Raw genomic sequence first — 18,148 nt, 5'->3', positions numbered from 1 at the left:
GGGAAAGAACGAAGCAGCTCTCAGTAAGCCAACCCGCAAAGCAGAAGTGCCTCAATGGCGAGGATCGATGCGCTTGTTTTAAAATGGGCGCAACGAGGCCCAATTTCAGGGGAGCGGTGTCCTGTGCCCCCAAAGGTCGCCGGAGAAACCTCCAACCAGAAATCATTTTTTCAGGTGAATGAGGCAACCGCCCAGAACAGGCGTTAGGCCCCTTGGAAATGCCAATGAGGGGCCTCGCCCCTGTTTTGGGATCCCTCTGGAAAATTGGGCTGCCCTGAGCGGGCCTGCTTCCGCTCAGGTCTTACAGGCGGTGCGGCCTAGCTAGCGGCCGACACCAAAAAAAAAAGTAAGTAAAGTTTTCTTTTTAAACGGCACGTTAAGAAAAAAAGCTAAGAGTACACTTAGCCCCTCGCAGGCTGACTTCAACATCTGAACACATCAGGAAGTACTTTGCGTCACAGGCCAGGATGACCTCATGTTCAATCGCCCATCTGTGCTGAGGTAACTGTCCTCAGTGGAAAGGTTACAACTGAGCCTCGGCTGGGGTAAGGTGGGAAATCAGCAAGGCCCCCCCCTTGTTCCTGATTGCCAATTGGTAGAAATCTATGCGTTAGCACCTCCAGGAGGGAGGGGGAGGAAACCAAAGGGTAATAATTAAATATGAATGTCAAATAACAAAGGTGCAAGTGAATTGTTCTCTTGTTTCTATGCTGAACCCCAGAGGACGTCTCAGTAGTTCCCTGAGGTAGTGCAAGTGTGTACAAACAACAAAAACAAATAGTTCTTGAATTTCTGTCCAAAGGTTCACAGATCTGTTCTCTATGTTTTGTTAGTTTGCTCAATGCTCTGTGTACACTGGCTCGGTGAAGCAGAATTACTGTACACCTGCCAACTTTATTATTGATACAAAATATGGAGGTGAGCGGAGAACAAATTGTGATTGATCCTATAGCCCTTTCTAAAATTCATTCTCTTGGGATGTGGGCGTCGCTGGCATGGCCAACATTTATTGCCTGTCCCTAGTTGCCCCTTGAGAAGGTGGTGGTGAGCTGCCTTCTTCTTGAACCGCTGCAGTCCGTGTGGTGAAGGTTCTCCCACAGTGCTGTTAGGGAGGGAGTTCCAGGATTTTGACCCAGCGACGATGAAGGAACAAGTGATATATTTCCAAGTCGGGATGGTGTGTGACTCGGAGGGGAACTTGGAGATGATGGTTTTCCCATGCACCTGCTGCCCTTGTCCTTCTAAGTGGTGGAGGTGGGGGCTTTGGGAGGTTCTGTCGAAGAATCCTTAGCGAGTTGCTGCAGTGCATCCTGTAGATGGTACGCACTGCAGCCACGGTGCACTGGTGATGGAGGGAGTGGATGTTTGAGGTGGTGGATGGGGTGCCAATCAAGCGGGCTGACTTTGTCCTGGATGGTGTCGAGCTTCTTGAGTTTTGTTGCAGCTGTTCCCATCCAGGCAAGTGGAGAGTATTCCATCACACTCCTGAATAATATTAACAAGTGCTGAGCCTGGATGGTGCTCTGTCCCCTCACCTCCATGACACACGGTGCGATGGACATCTCCTCAGCCTGCCGGCTCAGCTCTAAAGGTCCTTTCTGAAGTGGCTTTGGAGAGGATTCATCTCAATCTGCAGTGAGTGCAGCTCCACGGCTTAAAGCTGCTCACAATTTAGCATAAATTGGCACTAGATCTCTCAGGAAGGCCATAAGGTTAGCTGGAAAAATGAATACCAGCACAGTCAGGGATGCTCTTCATAAGTCAGGTTCCAGCACATTGCTTTGAAGTGAAAAAAGGAGAAACAGTTTCCACAGGCGGATGGGTCGATAACCACAGGATACAGATCTCAGATAATTGGCCAAAGAACCGAAGGAACAATGAGGAGAATTTTCTTTTTGCCGAAGAAGAGCAGGGGAGGGTGTCCTGGCCAATATTTGTCCCTCAACCAACATCAGTAAAAACAAATTATCTGGTCATTGCTGTTAGTGGGATCTTGCTGTGTGCAAATTGGCTGCTGCGCTTCCTACATGACAACTGTGACTACACTTCAAAAAAGTACTTAATCAGCTGTAAAGCGCTTCGGGACGTCGTGAGGTCACGGAAGGCTCCGTGTAAATGCAAGATTCTTGCCGCCTTCTCACAGTGAGCTACTTTTGAAGTGCAGTGACTGTTGTTATGTAGGCAAAGGCGACATCTAATTCGCGCACAGCAAGATCCCACAAACAGCAATGAGATGAACAAGCAGTTAGTCTGTTATCTTCGCTGATACAGCTCACTCCTCTTAATGCACAGTTTCTTAATTCAAATTATTGGATAATTCCAATTTGCAAAGTGCAAGGAAAATGACTATGGATTATTTCGCTGAGGGATGAATTTCATCAGAGAGAATCCTTCGCTGTTCTTCAAACAGTGCCATGGATTTTTAAGGTCCATCTAAACAGATAGGCAGGACCTTGATTTTATGCCATACCCAAACGATAGCACCTCTGACAACGCAGCACTCCTGCAGTGTCGCGCTAGAGTCTCAGCCTGGATTACACTGCCTCCAAGCGGGGGTTTTCGTTCATTTATTTTTGTAAGGCGAGGGTATTTCGGAACCAAGGCCGGTCGATGGAGTTAAGATACGGGTCAGCCACAATCTAATTGAATGGCGGAACAGGCTCGAGGGGGCTGGATGGCCTACCGCTGTTCCTATGTTCCACACGCAGTTCCCACTGTGGAGTTCAAAACCCTTCTGACCGAGAGGCAAGAGTGTTATTAACTGGGCCAAATTGACACATGGCGTATGGGAAGTAATTGTAACTTTCGGGGTTGGGTGGGGCGGGGGGGATTGAAAAACGGGCGGCCAATCATCTGCCCCCTGTTTCCTGTCCCCTCCCCCCTTCGAAAGTTAAAATGACCCCCACTATGTTCAGTGTAAACCTTTGGGTAAAATTACTCTCCACATGGCTAAAATGTGACATAACAGTTGGAGTCAAACCAGCAGCAGAAAACTGTTTTGGACCAAAGACCATTTTTTAAGTTAGGAGCAATTGACTCCTTTGTCAGAAATGTAACTCGAGACCCTGGACGAGGCCAGATAATCTTTAATGAAAAAAAAAATTCCAGTAGTACGTGAATATTTTCAGCTTTTGACACACACACACACACAATCACATAGGGTGTGTGACGTGGGATCATTCATGTAAAGATTAGTAAATCATCGAAACGCTCGCTGAGTGGGGCTGGATGGAGAAGGAACTAGATTGTTCAGTGTCGGTTATTGAAATCAGCAAATTAAACTGAATGGAGCTGTGTGAGGTGAACTGTGTGTGTAGGCGGAAGGAGCATGTGGGAGGAAGAAAGCTGAGAATGTAGAGCAGAGAGTGAAACTGTGAGTAATGACAGCTTACAACAGGTGTTGAAATGGATAGGAGCTTAGGGAGACTGGTACAGACTGACAAACACACACAAAGAGACTCCTACGGATACAGAAAGAGGGAGAGGCCAAGAGAAACACATACACTTACATAGAGCGAGAAAACACGCACAGATAGAGAAATATTGAAACAGAGGGATAGAGGCACAGACACAGACACACAGAGAGGCTGAGTTTACCAAGAGCGAAGGAAACACTTCAATGGCTACTAACAAAGGATGCTGGGAGCATTTGAAGGTTAGTGACTGCTTATGATGCAAAAATTAGGTTGGGCTTTAAAAAGATTATAAATATTATCAAAGCAAATTTGAGCCTTTCCGATGGGTGTTTGGTGCAAAATAGTAGCTGGCAATATCCATTGGCTGACATTACGGGGGGAATTTTAACCCCCCCACAGGACAGGCGGAGAGGGGGTTAAAATTGCAAAAATGGGAAACCCGACTCCAACCCCCCTCCAACACGCCCACTTCCGGTTTAAACAGAGGAGGGTTGGGGGGAAGGGCGACTAACCCGTTCTCCAGAGGCGGGTCCCTATTTTAAATAATTTAATGAGGCTGCGTTCCTCAAATTTAACCTCTCTTTTACATTTAACGTCTGCGGGCCGTGTTTCCCGGGGCTCGGGAAACCCGACAGCTGAAGGGAGGCCAGAACTGTTGGATCGAGTGGGTAAGTGCCTTTCCAGCACTGCTGGTGGGCCAGGAGGTGCAGGAGTGCCCCCACTCCCCCACAGGGCAAACCTGTTTCCATCCCCGTGATTGGACCCCTGCTATCAGCTGACCCCTGCCCGCAGTTGCACCCCCACCAATCTACCCATTGCACACCCCCCCCCCCCCGATGCTTTCCTCCTTGCTATCTCCATCCATCTAATGTCTCCGCCCCCCCCCCCCCCCTGATGTTTCCACCCCCTGATGCCTCCCCCCGCAATGTCTTCACCACCCTGCCGAAGTGTCCACCCCCTCGATGTCTCTACACTCCCGATGTCTCCACCCCCACCCCGATATCTCCCACTCGATGTCTCCATCCCCCCGATATCTCCATCCCCCCGATATCTCCATCCCCCCGATATCTCCATCCCCCCGATATCTCCCCCACCGATGTCTCCAGCACCCCCCCCCCCCCAATGTCTCCACCCCGCTGATGTCTCAGCCCCTAATGTCTCCGCCTCCGTGGCTCCGCCTCCAATGTCTCCGCCCCCCCCCCCCCCCAATGTCTCCGCCACCGCCCCCCCCCACCCCCACCGATGTCTCTGGGCCACGATTGATGCACGTCCCCTCCTCCTGATTTCTCCCCCCGATCGATCTCTCTGGCCCCCTCCCCCGATGTCTCCCTGACCTACATTCCCTCCCTCCCTGCTCTCCACCCCCCAGCTGCGGCCAGGCACTGCAGGCCTATCCGCCCAACAGCCAGCTTGCCTCTCAATCGGCAGGGAAATGGAGTCCAAAAATTTAAATCAGGTCCCGCCATTAAATTCAGCAGGACCTCCGGGAAACCCATACTTCCAGGTTTCCCGGCTGCTACACCCCCCACCCCCCCCACCTCCCCAGAAGTATTGGGGCCAATAAGTGTGGGCGCAGAAAGCAAAGTCCGAGGGTCCTTAATGGACTCAACACTCAACATCCCGTTTACTGCCTGGCAAAGTGGTACTGCTGCATTAGGCAGGAACGGGGAAGGTTGTCTGCTATTCCACAGCACCCTCCCCAGAGAATAGCTAGACCCCCATGGCTGGCGGGAGGTGGCGACCACTCAGAAATGCATGGCAGGATCCCCCTTTAAGACCCCGCTTAAAACCCACCTCTTTGACCAAGCCCTTGGTGACCCATCCTATTATCTTCTTCTTTGGCTTGGCGCCCATTCTTGACTGATTACGCCTCTGTGAAGCGCCTGACGCTGCAGGCACTATATGAATGCAAGTTGTCGCTGTTGTTGTTTCTGTGGTCGTTGTCCTGGTTACCAAAACTGAACGCAGCACTCTAGGTGTGTCCTGATCAGGGCACTGTGAATTTTGCTCCAGAGGCGTCACTGTGTTCTTTTTGCAAGTTGTGATGGAAATACCATGACATTGCTCTCCGTGAAATAAGAGGCATAAAGATAATGGCTCGAAAAAGCCAGATAGACAATGGGAACACACCACCAACTCTTTAGAATGATACCCGGACTTCAAGGGTTAAGTTACGAGGAGAGATTACACAAATTGGGGTTGTATTCTCTAGAGTTTCGAAGGTTAAGGGGTGACCTGATCGAAGTTTATAAGATATTAAGGGGAACGGATAGGGTGGATAGAGAGAAACTATTTCCGCTGGTTAGGGATTCTAGGAGTAGGGGGCACAGTCTAAAAATTAGAGCCAGACCTTTCAGGAGTGAGATTAGAAAACATTTCTACAAACAAAGGGTTGTAGAAGTTTGGAACTCTCTTCCGCAAACGGCAATTGATACTAGCTCAATTGCTAAATTTAAATCTGAGATAGATAGCTTTTTGGCAACCAAAGGTATTAAGGGATATGGGCCAAAGGCAGGTATATGGAGTTAGATCACAGATCAGCCATGATCTCATCAAATGGCGGAGCAGGCACAAGGGGCTGAATGGCCTACTCCTGTTCCTATGTTCCTAAGAGAAGAGTGATCAGACCCAACTGCACCTCAGAAAAGATTGGATCATCCCCACCATTCCATGTCCGACTAACCCCCTCCCCGTAGTTGCAGTGATCCTGAAGCTCATTCAAATCCCGCCATGTCAAGTGGTAAAAATGAATTCAATAAATCTGGTAATTTGTAGGCTGGCACCAAAAAAAAGTCCATGAGAAATGCCGGAAAGTTGTAAAATCCCAACCGATGTCCTTTAGGAGAGGGAACGTACCACCATTACCCAGTCTGGGCCGACATGTGACTCCAGTCCCACACTATGTGGTTGACTATTAATGCCCTCAGGACAACTAGAGCTGGGTTAAAAAATACTGCATTGCCAGTGTCGCCTACACCCCAAGAGCAAACTTTAAAAGCTACTACATCAATACCTGAGCCTGGTATGAGTTTTCCTTTAAAAAAATGTTTTTTCCTTGACTGGTAAACGTTTAATGGTTTTCCTGTTTGGATTCATAATTTGTTTATTTGTCATGATTCAGCCTCTTAAAATAACACCTGCTAAATAAAAAAAGGGCGGAGCTGTTTAACAAACGGGTGGAGAAGATTAATGACCCTAAACTGAGGGCATTCCTTCAAGTTGCTGTGTTATTCTCTTTTAAATATGTTGTCCATTGGTGCCGTAATATCAATTGTCAAAGCCTTTATGTGCTTCCAGCAATTACTGGCAAGACATTTGTACTTCTCAAATTTGCCTCCAGCTGTATCCTGTTGCTGTTTTGCCCCTGGATTAGGGAAGCGGGGAAAAAAAAACACCCAAGGTTCCTGCCACTGAGTGGTACATAGTGGCCCCTTCTGGAAATGATCATTTATGGGCAGCAGGCAAGGAAAGGTTTGGGTTCAACTGTTGGGAATGTGTCCTGTGTTCATTCGAGGCTCCCTCGTGAATAATAGTCACTTGGGTGAGGTGTTGGAGGCTGTTGGCTGCTCACGGAGTCGACATGGAGTCGAGTGAGGGAGTCAATATCGGCAGGAGAAGAGGGGAGAAAATTTAAGGAGAAAATTAAAAGAGCGAGAGATTTTTTTTTGGATTTGCATAGTGGATTTGTCAAGAGAAAGTTAAGTTAATGTTTATCTTTGATCAGAAAGGGTCCAACCTGAAACATTAGACCAAAAGAATGAAATTGCATTTATATATCACCGTTCACATCCCAAGTCAAATTATAGCCAATGGTTTAATTTTGAAGTGCAGTCGCTGTTGTTATGTAGGCAAACACAACAAAGTCCCACAAACTGCAAATAAGATAAATGGCCAGCTAAAATGTTTCAATGGTGTTGGTTGAGAGAGGAATGTTGGCCAGGACACCAAGGGAATTCACTGCTCTTCTCCAAAGAAGTGCCATGGATCTTTAATATCCACCTAAACAGGTAGACAAGGCCTTGGTTTCACACTTCATCTGAAAGATGGTACTTCCAACAATCCAAAAGAAATATGCTTAACGCCTCAGCCTAGATTATGTACTCAACTCCTGGGCGTGGGCTTTGAACCCACATATCACTTTGACTTTGAAGCTAGAGTGCTATCACTGGGTCTGACTGGCATGCTTTGCATTTCCGGCATTTTCTGTTCGTATTACAGACTTCCAATACACGTGATTTTTCTTTTTATATCAAAAGAAGTTCATGCGGAGGGCAGTGGAGCTGTACTGTCAGTCAGTCGAGAACACTCGCAGAGGAAACATGAATATTTTTAACAGAAAGCTCCGTGTGAACTCAATGAGAAGTGTACTGCTGTTATTGTAGAAGAGAGAAGAGACACACTCGACAGGTGTGTTGTCAATATTTTGATCTGGCGCGACAGCAATTTGATGGAGTGGAATCACAAGTGCAGCCACTTGCTGAGCTGGTAAATACATTTGATCATACAAATAGTGAGACCATTCAAAACTGAACTCCTGACCACTAGGTTGACACTCCAGTGGCTGTGGGCGGTGGTCATTGCCTGGCACTTCTGTGGCGCAAATGTCACCTGCCACTCCTCAGCTCAAGCCTGGGTGTTGTTCATGTCCTGTTGTATGGGCTGCTTCATTATCGGAGGAATTGTGAATGGGAATTTAGTGAAAGAAAGACTTGCGTTTATATAGAGCCTTTCACAATCTTAGGATGTACCAAAGCATTATACAGCCAATTAAGTACTTTTTTTTAAGTAGTCACTTGTAATTTGCATTTATATAGCGCCTTTAAAGTAATAAAACATCCCAAGGCACTTCACAGGAACGTAATCAGACAAAATTTAACACCGAGTCACATAAGGAGTTATTAGTACAAATGACCAAAAGCTTGGTCAAAGAGGTAGGTTTTAAGGCATGTCTTAATGTCTGAACACCAACGACACCTTTGATTGGTGTGATCGTCTCCCAGCCTAATATATGCGATGCGATTTGAGAACCCTTCACTCACTCACCTGACGAAGGAGGTAAGCTCCGAAAGCTTGTGATTTTCAAATAAAACTGTTGGACTATAACCTGGTGTTGTAAGATTCCTTACATTTGTCCACCCCAGTCCATCACCGGCATCTCCACATTAAAGGAGGAGAGAGAGGTAGAGAGGCGGAGAGGTTTAGGGAGGAGGTTCCAGAGCTTAGGGCCTAGGACAATCCAAAAGCAAAAAAAAAGCAAGACTTGCATTTATATAGCGCCTTTCATGACCTCGGGATGTCCCAAAACATTTTACAACCAATGAAGTACTTTTGAAGTGAAATCACTGTTGTGATGTAGGAAACGTGGCAGCCAATTTGCATACAGCATGTTCCCAAAAATACCAATGGGATAATGCCCAGATAATCTGTTTTAGTGATGTTGGTTGAGGAATAAATATTGGCCAGGACACTGAGGAGAACTCCTTTGCTCTTCTTTGAATAGTGCCATGGGATCTTCTATGCCCACCTGAGCAGAAAGGCGCAGCCTCGGTTTAACGTCTCACCCAAAAGACGGGCATCTCCGACAATGCAGCACTCCCTCAGTACTGCACTGAAGTGTCAGTCTGGATTATGTGCTCAAGTCTCTGGAGTGGAACTTGAACCAACAATCTTCTGACTCAGACACAAGAGTGCTACCCACTGAGCCAATGCTGACACCTTATGATTTCATGAATAAAAGAAATTGTGATTTTTTTAATAGCCTCTCTTTCTAGCCCAAACTGCTCTCTAGCAATTTGTCTAAAGTCAGTGGTTGGGTGCGATGCATAATTTTATCTGTCCTTATAATTGCCAATTTCTATCCATATTTCTTCTGCAGTTCCCCTTTCTCAACTCTTGTGTCATCCCTAATCAATAATGCGTGTTCTCTGTGCTTAACAGGTCTATATTGTGAAACCTTCTGCATGCTATTAATTTCATTTCTGGGGCTACCTTTCAACCCCACCTATATTTCTGCAATACCACTGATGTCAGTATTGTCTCTGTGTATACTTCTTAATTCCAGAATGCTTCTTGTAATAGCATAAAAACATGCAAATGCACCATTAACACCTTTGTGACAAAGATAGAGAAATCTCTGCATTTTATCTCATTCTGTTGTAAAGTAGACAGAGCTGAAACAGAAGCTCCATTCCTTACCCAAGTTCGAGGTGGAGGCCTGGAGATGAATTGCCTATGGGACCTGGCCAGGTTGATTGATCTGAAAAGTAGACAGGATACAGGTGCTTTGTTCTAGATGCTAATTAAATTATACACGGTCAAAGCAATAGCAGGTATACGACACCCGGACAGTTAGTGAGCACCTCCTCATTAGCATGATATGCAATATCCCCTACCATTGTGGTATCCGGGGTGATTGACAGGTCTGACATCTGAGGCTGTTGGACTGTTTAAGTCTGAGCAATGTTCTCACAGGCTTTAGTTCTGAATGGAATTCAAAACTCCATGAATGGATTGGAAATTTGTTCCATCCATGGATTACTTCACACTGTGAAGCTCCATGAAAGATTTTTTTCATTCAAAAGTCCTCTTGCTTATCAAACTGTGTATGAAATACATTAGTTTACCATGTTACAGTCTAATTGATTGCACAAATGGATACTCAAAGAAATTAAGGAGGAGCTATCAGAGGGACCCGTACCTACATAAAAAATATATAGATTTAAACATATAAAAATTCAATAGAAAAAGGAATAGTGCCAGAAGACTGTCGAACAGCAAATGTAATTCCTACCTTCAAAAAGATAGAACCAACCTAAGGAACTATGGACCAGTTAGCTTAATGTCAGTGGTAGGATGCATACTAGAATCTTTGCTAAAAGATCAGATAACAAAACATCAAGAGACAGAGAATATAATTTTTAAAATAGCGTGGATTTCTAAAAGGAAGGTCATGTTTAACCAACGTTGAAGAAATAGCAGCAAGAGTAGACATCGGCAACACAGTGGATGTGGTATAGATGGACTTTCAGAAGGCATTCGATAAGGTGCCACATAAGAGACTCTCGCCAAAGGTCAGGGGGTATGGAGTCAGGTAGCATTGAATGATGGCTACAAAACAGGAAACAGAGGGTCGGAGTTAAGGGAAGTTTCTCAGATTGGCAGAAAGTATGAAGTGGTGTCCTGCAGTGATCTGTGCTGGGACCACTGTTGTTCACAATATACATAAGTGATTTGGAGGTATCGTGCCAGAATTAGCAGATGATACCAAATTGGGCGGTATAGCTAATAATGTGGACAGCTGCATCAAAATACAGGAAGACATAAAAAAACGGGCGGATAAATGGCACCTAAAATTCAATATAGCAAACTGTCAGGTGGTTCATTTTGGTAGGAAGAATAAAGAGGCCACTTATTCCTTGGAAGGTGAGAAACAAAATGGGGTAGAGGAGCAAAGCGACCTAGGAATACAGATACATAAGGAGTGCAAACAATGTACTGGGGTTTATTTCTAGAGGAATAGATTACAAGAGCAGGGACGTAATGTTAAATTTATGTAGAACCTTGGTTAGACCACACTTGGAGTTCTGTGTGCGGTTCTGGTCTCTATGCTACAAAATGGATATTGAAGCATTGAGGAAAGTTCAGGAAAGATTTACAAGGATCTTACCAGAATTGAGAGGATTCAACTTATCAGGAAAGGTTGTGCAGGCAGGGGTTCTTTTCTCTGGAAAAGAGACTAAGAAGGGATCTGATAGAGGTTTAATGAATTATGAAGGGGTCCAATAGGACGGATATGGAAAAATTGTTTCCACTTGTGGGTGAGTCCAGAATAAGGGGGCATAAAAATAAGGCAGCCAATAACAGATCAAATAAAGAATTTAGGGGCCATTTCTTTATACAGAGAGTGGTGAGAATGTGGAACTTGCTGCTATATGAAGAGGTTGAAATGTTGATGTATATAAGGGGAGGCTTCATGCATACATGAGGGAGAAGGGAATAGAGGGGTGCGAGGGGAGCAGGGTGGGAAGAGGTAATTAGAGTGGGAGGAGGCTCTTGCGGCATATAAATGCCAGCACAGACCAGTTGGGCCGAATGGGCTGTTTCTATGCTGTAGATTCTATGTATATTTTTATTGTTTTTAAGCATTTAAACTAATAGTATTATTTACAAGCTAAATATAACTTAGAAGCAATGAGGCACAGCAAGATACTAAATGCCATCGACCTGAAATGTTAACTCTGCTTTTCTCTCCACAGATGCTGCCTGACTTGCTGAGTGTTTCCAGCGTTTTCTGTTTTTATTTCAGAATTCCAGCAGCCGCAGTATTTTCCTTCCGTATGTTCAGCCACTAGCACTATGGTTTTGGGGAGTTTCCAGGCAGCCTTACTACTTTAAACAGTCATTATTAATTTGGATATCTGTGAAAATCCGTACTGCAACAGAAACTGTTGGCCTGAAATTTCTTTTAGTGAAAAGTAGACCGCTTGTTTTTCTCCATAACTAATGACCATGGTACTGGACTAACAACGTAGAAGTTATGAGGCTAAAACCCCGTTGTGGCATTGAATTGATAATTTGTGGACTGATGCCAGGGGAAATAATAACCATGAATCCTTCCAGATTGTTGTAAAATCCCAACTGGTTCACTTATATCCTGGAGCGACTTACACATGACTCCAATTGCACACTGTGTAAGTAGCTCTTAATGCCCTCTAAGGGTTGCCAACCTTCCAGGATTGACCTGGAGAATCCAGGAATTGATGGTTAATCTCCAGGACACTGCTTCGAGCAACACCCAGGAGAAAAATCATAAGGACATTTAAAAAAAAATTGGTGTGTGACTTTTTTTGAACATATATTAGTTCTAAAAATATTGGAGATGGGATAAAAAGGCTGTTTGATTGACAGTCAAGCATCATTCAATCGGGTAATTAAGAGCCTGTTTGCTTTCCAATTGGCGTGAGAAGGCGGTGCACCATGAGGATGGCTGTGTTGGGCGACCAATGGCGGGAGCACGGAGCACGGTAGGAGGCTGAAGGTCATGTGATGAAACTTCCAGGAATACGCCCAACCAGACTTGGCAACCCTATGCCCTCTGAAATGGCCTAGCAATCTACTTGAGTGCAAGCAATTGCTAATCTTATCAGTGGCCTTGCCATGCCTTAAGAACAAAATAAAAAATTGTGGAAATGTCCAGCTTCGAAATGTATGATTTCTGAGAATACAGCTTAGTTCATCATCATCCACCATCAGTCGACTATTCTCGGAGCTCCCGTGACTGTCCTCCACACCTCTTTAAAGCAGGGGCTTGAACTCTGGTGTTGTGTGTTTCAGATTGCCCATGGCTGCTCTTTCATTGACTTGTCATGTACTGCAGTTACGTCACGGCTCGTAGGTTGTGGACACCGTTGACTAATTCAAGGATTATCCCATCGGCGCTTTGATGGCAATTTCTCCACTGAGGGTCCCACTCCCCTCCTCCAGGTGCTCCTCCACCCAAAGCCATTGGCACTATCTGGAGGTGGCCATTTTTATGCTGTCAGGCACCCTGCGTTGACCAGTCACGGTAGCAGGTTTTAAAGCCTGACCAGACACCACAGCTTAGTTAGCAGGCAGTTAACTATGGAGAAAAAGATACTGGAGGAATTTCTGGTGCAGCACTTCAGTGTGGTTTAGAATGTAGTTAAACTTTATGCAGACTAATGAGTGTGAAAATATTATTGGCAGTTATGATTGACCTCACTGCATCACCACTGCAGATTTTCTGTTTACAAACTTGCAAAGCAATTCGCAAGTCACTTTGCTGAATGAATTTTGAAAGTCTGTAGACCCTGGTTGCGGGGTCTGCTCGGTTATTAGAATTCCATCTGATGGTGGGGGAGGCTCGGCATATTGTGTCCCACAAGCACAGCGCCTCAAGAATTCTGTATTCTATTTTGTTCCGCCTTTTGAAGACTTGTAGCATGTTGCCGGATACTCAGAGAAATGTTTTCCTGTAAATGACAACACTGCTTTCTTTTAAGTAGCTGACGTTATCTTTTGCAAGTTAGGATAAGGGGGTCCTCAGGAGGGTGTTAATATTTGCAGAGGCCTGCCATAATGGAAAAAAAAACTGCAAGCCACTGATGTTCCTTATGAAAAAAAAATTAAATCAGTGGGACATTCAATCTCTATTACTAGTCATTAACATTTAGCATTATTACCCTCAATGTATAAATCTGTGTATCCGTGTGCGTCTGTGTGAGTGTGAAGCTGTTAAGACATTATCTTGCAACTGTAAAAAAAAGAGAACATGAATATGAATAATGAGTGGGTGGGAGTGACTGCAGGGAAATAATCTCATTGAGGAGCTGGATGACGTCGTAACCACAAAATGAGATTTTCATCGTAAGCACTCCCACTCGTTTTTTTTTTGGACGGCATTGTTATTTATATTTATTCTGTCATATAAAATATAATCACTGTGAGATTAAAAAAAAATTAAATCTGCAGAAGGAAGGACTGCTGGTCTGTGTATATTCTGATGGGCTATGTTATAACATTGCCAGCCCTCCAGGATAGACAGACAATGTCCAGGTATTAATTACAGCCCAGTTTACAGGAGGCTCGCTTTTTAAAAAAAAATCTAATATTTTACTCATTTTGTTTGTGAAGATAAACAAGTATTTGTCCAGCAACAGCATCACTGATAGCCACATTTATTATATATGTAAACACAGACATAGCTGTAGTAAAGTTAAGATAGCACTACATATTTACAGTTTTTATATATGGCACACACACATAGATAGATAGATTAGATAGATGATCGATGCAGATTTTCCCCCTTTTTTTTACAGGAAGATTAATGTTCATCCAACATCTGCATCCTTTAATATGAATATTAAATTATATGAATGAATACATGTGTAGATATAGAGCAGTAATAATTATTGCCCCATCGTTTCATAGTTATAAATTAGGTTATATTTTATACACCTGGACAACAAAATGTGGTTATATCTATATCTATATATCTATATAAATGTTTAGAAGGCCTAAGCAATCCAGTCCCTACCAGCAGCCTGCCAGCCCGGTCTCCATGGTAACAGGCTCCCTCTAGGTTGCTCACGGTCTCCATCCTCTGGGCGGTTACTAGGCAGCAGCAGCAGCAGCGAGGAGAGGAGAGGAGAGGAGAGACTCACCACAGCAGCAGCAACATGGCTCTCATCCCCTCTCAGGTCCTGCGGGTCGCCATCCTCCTCTCCTACCTCTCCATCCTCTGCAATTTCAAAGCCCTCGACATCCCAGCTCACCAAACATACGGCGGCAGCTGGAAATTCCTAACATTCATAGACCTGGTAAGTCATGAAGAAAGTAAACTCCTGATGATGATGATTATTATTATTATTATGGTGTCGTCGTTCCAATTTCCCCCCCCCCCCCCCCCCTCCTTTTAAATCCACCCACACAAACACACAGAAAATTCCCTTCTCAATGAATAATATTTCTGGGATCTGCTGTGGGCGTTTTTTTCTCCCCCCCCACTCCTCTCCCTCATCTTCAACACCATCATTATTCACAAAGGCAGAGGGACATTTATTTTGACATTTTTAAATCTTAATTTTATCCAGTGTGGCGTGGCTCAGTGCACTTAAATCCTCCCCTCTCCTTCAAACCTCATGGTGAGAATAGGAGACCTCTGCATTTGAGGAGGACAATGCACAAGGGTTTGGAAGGGAAAGAGTGAAGGGAGTCAGTCTGATTTTTTTATGCTGAAATGTCATTTTACATTTTCAATTATTTTCATAATGGTTCAGTTATTCGTTTTGCTCGCACAAATATTGGCATTGTTGAAATTGTTAAAAGGTATAGTTGTACTTCAGAGTCAGGGTGTTTGTTGGTGATGGGGGGACGGGGTAACTGGACAAGGGTATTTAGTCTACCCCCCCCCCCCCCCACTGTGTTTAGGGGTATCACAGGGTCAGAAAGAGATTCTTGGGACTGGGGTATGTGGAGGATGCACCGCTGTCCTCCCCCTTTGTGTCAGCCTTCCTTCTTTATAATGTGCTTTGATGTTTATCATGAAAGGTGGTCTTGCTTTTGTACACATCCAGGAAGGGGGGGAATCCAGACTTTTCTGTCTGTTTTTTCACGGTCGGAGGTGAGTGATGGGGTAAATACTGTGGTGATCAATTGTGATTGATTGAATGCGCACAGCAAGAATCATCTGCAATGCACTTGAATCATTCATTCTCTGTGTAAATCATCGCAACAGTGAAATACATCAATGGTAAATGGAAAGAGGAGAGCCGTAAAGCGGAACATAATCATTTCAAGAACAGTCCACTGCAATCTAGATGATACAGCATCTTTAATTAAGATCGTCATTAAAATCTTATCCATTAACGAGCAGCAAGGGCTCCTATTTAACACCAGGCTACTGGGTTGAAACCAACACATTTAGCAAGACTCTGGGAGATTTATACAGGAACTTCAGTGTTGTGCTTCACAGTGATATTTAAGTTGCAGTGTTAATCTACGTCGGGACCTGATCTGACTCTGGAAAGAAGTGGTGCGGAGCCCCCTAGAGGAAGTAATCCCATTTCCACCAGCTCTTTGGTTTGACACCGTAACGATTATGGCCCCAATTCAGTGTCAAACTGAGTTTAAAAAGTACTCAACGGATCCTTTACACTTCCTGGGCACTTTTAAAACTTACCCACAGTTGATTTAAATATTTACGGAGCTCTTGACTGCACTCTCAAAACATTTACATTTTAACAGCTGGGAGAGGAGCTCCGCACATGTTTATAAGCTCGCTCCAGGGCTGGAAAATTGCAGTTTGACTACAACAACAACTTGCATTTATATAGCGCCTTTAACGTAGTAAAACGTCCCATGGCACTTAACAGGAGCGATTGTCAAACACAATTTGACACCAAGCCACATAAAGAGATTTTAGGACGGGTGACCAAAAGCTTGGTCAAAGAGGTAGATTTTTAAGGAGCGTCTTAAAGGAGGAGAGAGAGAAGTAAAGGGGGCGGAGAGGTTTAGGGAGGGAATTCCAGAGCTTAGGGCCCAGGCAGCTGAAGGCACGGCCGCCAATGGTGGGGCGATTAAAATCGAGGATGCGCAGGAGGCCAGAATTGGAGGAGCGCAGAGATCTCGGAGGGTTGTAGGGCTGGAGGAGGTTACAGAGATGGGGAGGGGCGAGGCCATGGAGGGATTTGAAAACAAGGATAAGAATTTTAAAACTAGGCAGTATGAATCGGGCACTATCTGTCTGGAATTGACACATAGCTAATGGCCTCAGACCAGCAGCTGCAGGATATGTATTCCATTGAAGAAAGTGTGATTGAAAGCATTCTAGCACTGATTGTGTTTATATGTGTGTGTGTGTGTTTTTAAGGTGCAAAAGTATTTTTACATTTTTGTTTGTTTCTGTTATAGAAGACCAATGATTTTGGTCAGCTAAAATTCCTAGCTCAGTGAATTTTATTTCAAGTCTTCACAAAGATAATTCCAGATGACGTATGCCATTCACCTCCTCCAGCTCTTCTGTCCACAGCACCCTGCAGCCCCCTCTTCATAGCATCTAACTGCCTCATGACTAATTCCAGAGTTTTTGCCTGAACTACCCCTGCCTGAAGGACCATCGGACATGAAGAAATGTTTCCTAATATCAGACCTGAACTTGCCTTTTTACCAGTTTGTGCTCATGTCCCTTTGTCCTTCAGTTGTATTTAACATGAAATGGTGTTCAGGATTTTCTACTCTACTTATCTTATATACCTCTCTAACGTCCCCTCTCAGTCACTTCTTCTCTTCATTAGCTCAGTATTCTGACACTACGGATCGATCCTGTGGCCTTTCTCTGCACTGTTTTCAAGGCTTGGATGTTTGTCTTGTGCCTTGGATACTAGAAATCAAGGTGTTGCTTGACAGGAGCATGATATAGTTTCAATGTGATAGCCTCAGACTGATATTCTACTGTTTTCACAATATAACTCAGAATTATTTTTGCCTTGTTATTTGCTGTTTCACAATGACTGGACATGTAAGTGTTGAGTTTGCTATCATTCCCATATCTCTTTCAACTTCCCTCCTAGCGACACCATTTTCTCTTCCAACATATAACACCTTTCACTTATTTTGTATTGGATTTTATCTGCCACAGTTTTGCCCAAGTACTTGTGTTCTTTGGCTGCTATCGCCCTCCTTAGTTTAGTGTCATTTGTGAATTTAGACAATTTGTTCCGCTTTGCTGAATCCAGTTAATTTAGGTAGATTAGGAACAGTAGGGGTCCCAGAACCAATCCGCTCAATAAATCTCTCCAGCCCAATATTCCCTAACTAGTACTTGCTGATTCCCCATTTCAGCCAATTTGTTATCTACCTCCAAGTTCTGCCTAAGATACCCAATGCCTTGCACTTGTGTAACAGCCTTTCATGTAGAACTTTATCAAAGGCTTTCTGGAATCTTGACACAAGGGTGAATTGAATTGTATAGTTGTTATTCTAACGACAACATCACATACAATCTCATGTACCACTGGAGTGGAGTGGAGTGGAGGGGAGGTATGGCCAAGGAGTCAAATCATTCTCAAGTATCTTTGTTCAAGGAGCAGTTAAAACAGTTAGAAGGGACATGTAGTGTTGTTCAAAACCTTGACATATCAGGGACAGCAGCCTGTGTTTTTTTTAAGATTTGTAGTATATAGAATTGGAGGCTTAGCAGCTCTGTCACATTG

The 18,148-nt window shown here is 44.4% G+C and overlaps 1 protein-coding gene and 1 long non-coding RNA gene across 2 annotated transcripts in view; both read left to right on the top strand.

Moving 5' to 3' along the window:
• The first annotated feature begins 3,304 nt into the window (after positions 1-3,304).
• LOC137324122 (uncharacterized) lies at positions 3,305-13,913 on the top strand. Its single transcript, XR_010963502.1, has 3 exons — positions 3,305-3,655; positions 7,673-7,901; positions 11,672-13,913. It is a non-coding gene; the product is annotated as an uncharacterized lncRNA (long non-coding RNA).
• A 701-nt stretch (positions 13,914-14,614) lies between these two features.
• The window catches only part of aig1 (androgen-induced 1 (H. sapiens)), an 80,271-nt gene continuing 76,737 nt past the window's right edge, over positions 14,615-18,148 (top strand). Inside the window, exon 1 of the mRNA XM_067988260.1 lies at positions 14,615-14,755. Within this exon, the coding sequence (XP_067844361.1) occupies positions 14,615-14,755 (141 nt within the window). The remainder of the gene's footprint in view (positions 14,756-18,148) is intronic.

The sequence above is a fragment of the Heptranchias perlo genome, chromosome 8 (genome assembly GCF_035084215.1).
Source record: "Heptranchias perlo isolate sHepPer1 chromosome 8, sHepPer1.hap1, whole genome shotgun sequence".
NCBI classification, from domain to species: domain Eukaryota; kingdom Metazoa; phylum Chordata; class Chondrichthyes; order Hexanchiformes; family Hexanchidae; genus Heptranchias; species Heptranchias perlo.
The sequence above is the reverse complement of the archived record's forward strand: the minus strand, read 5'-3'. Positions and strand labels throughout refer to the sequence as shown.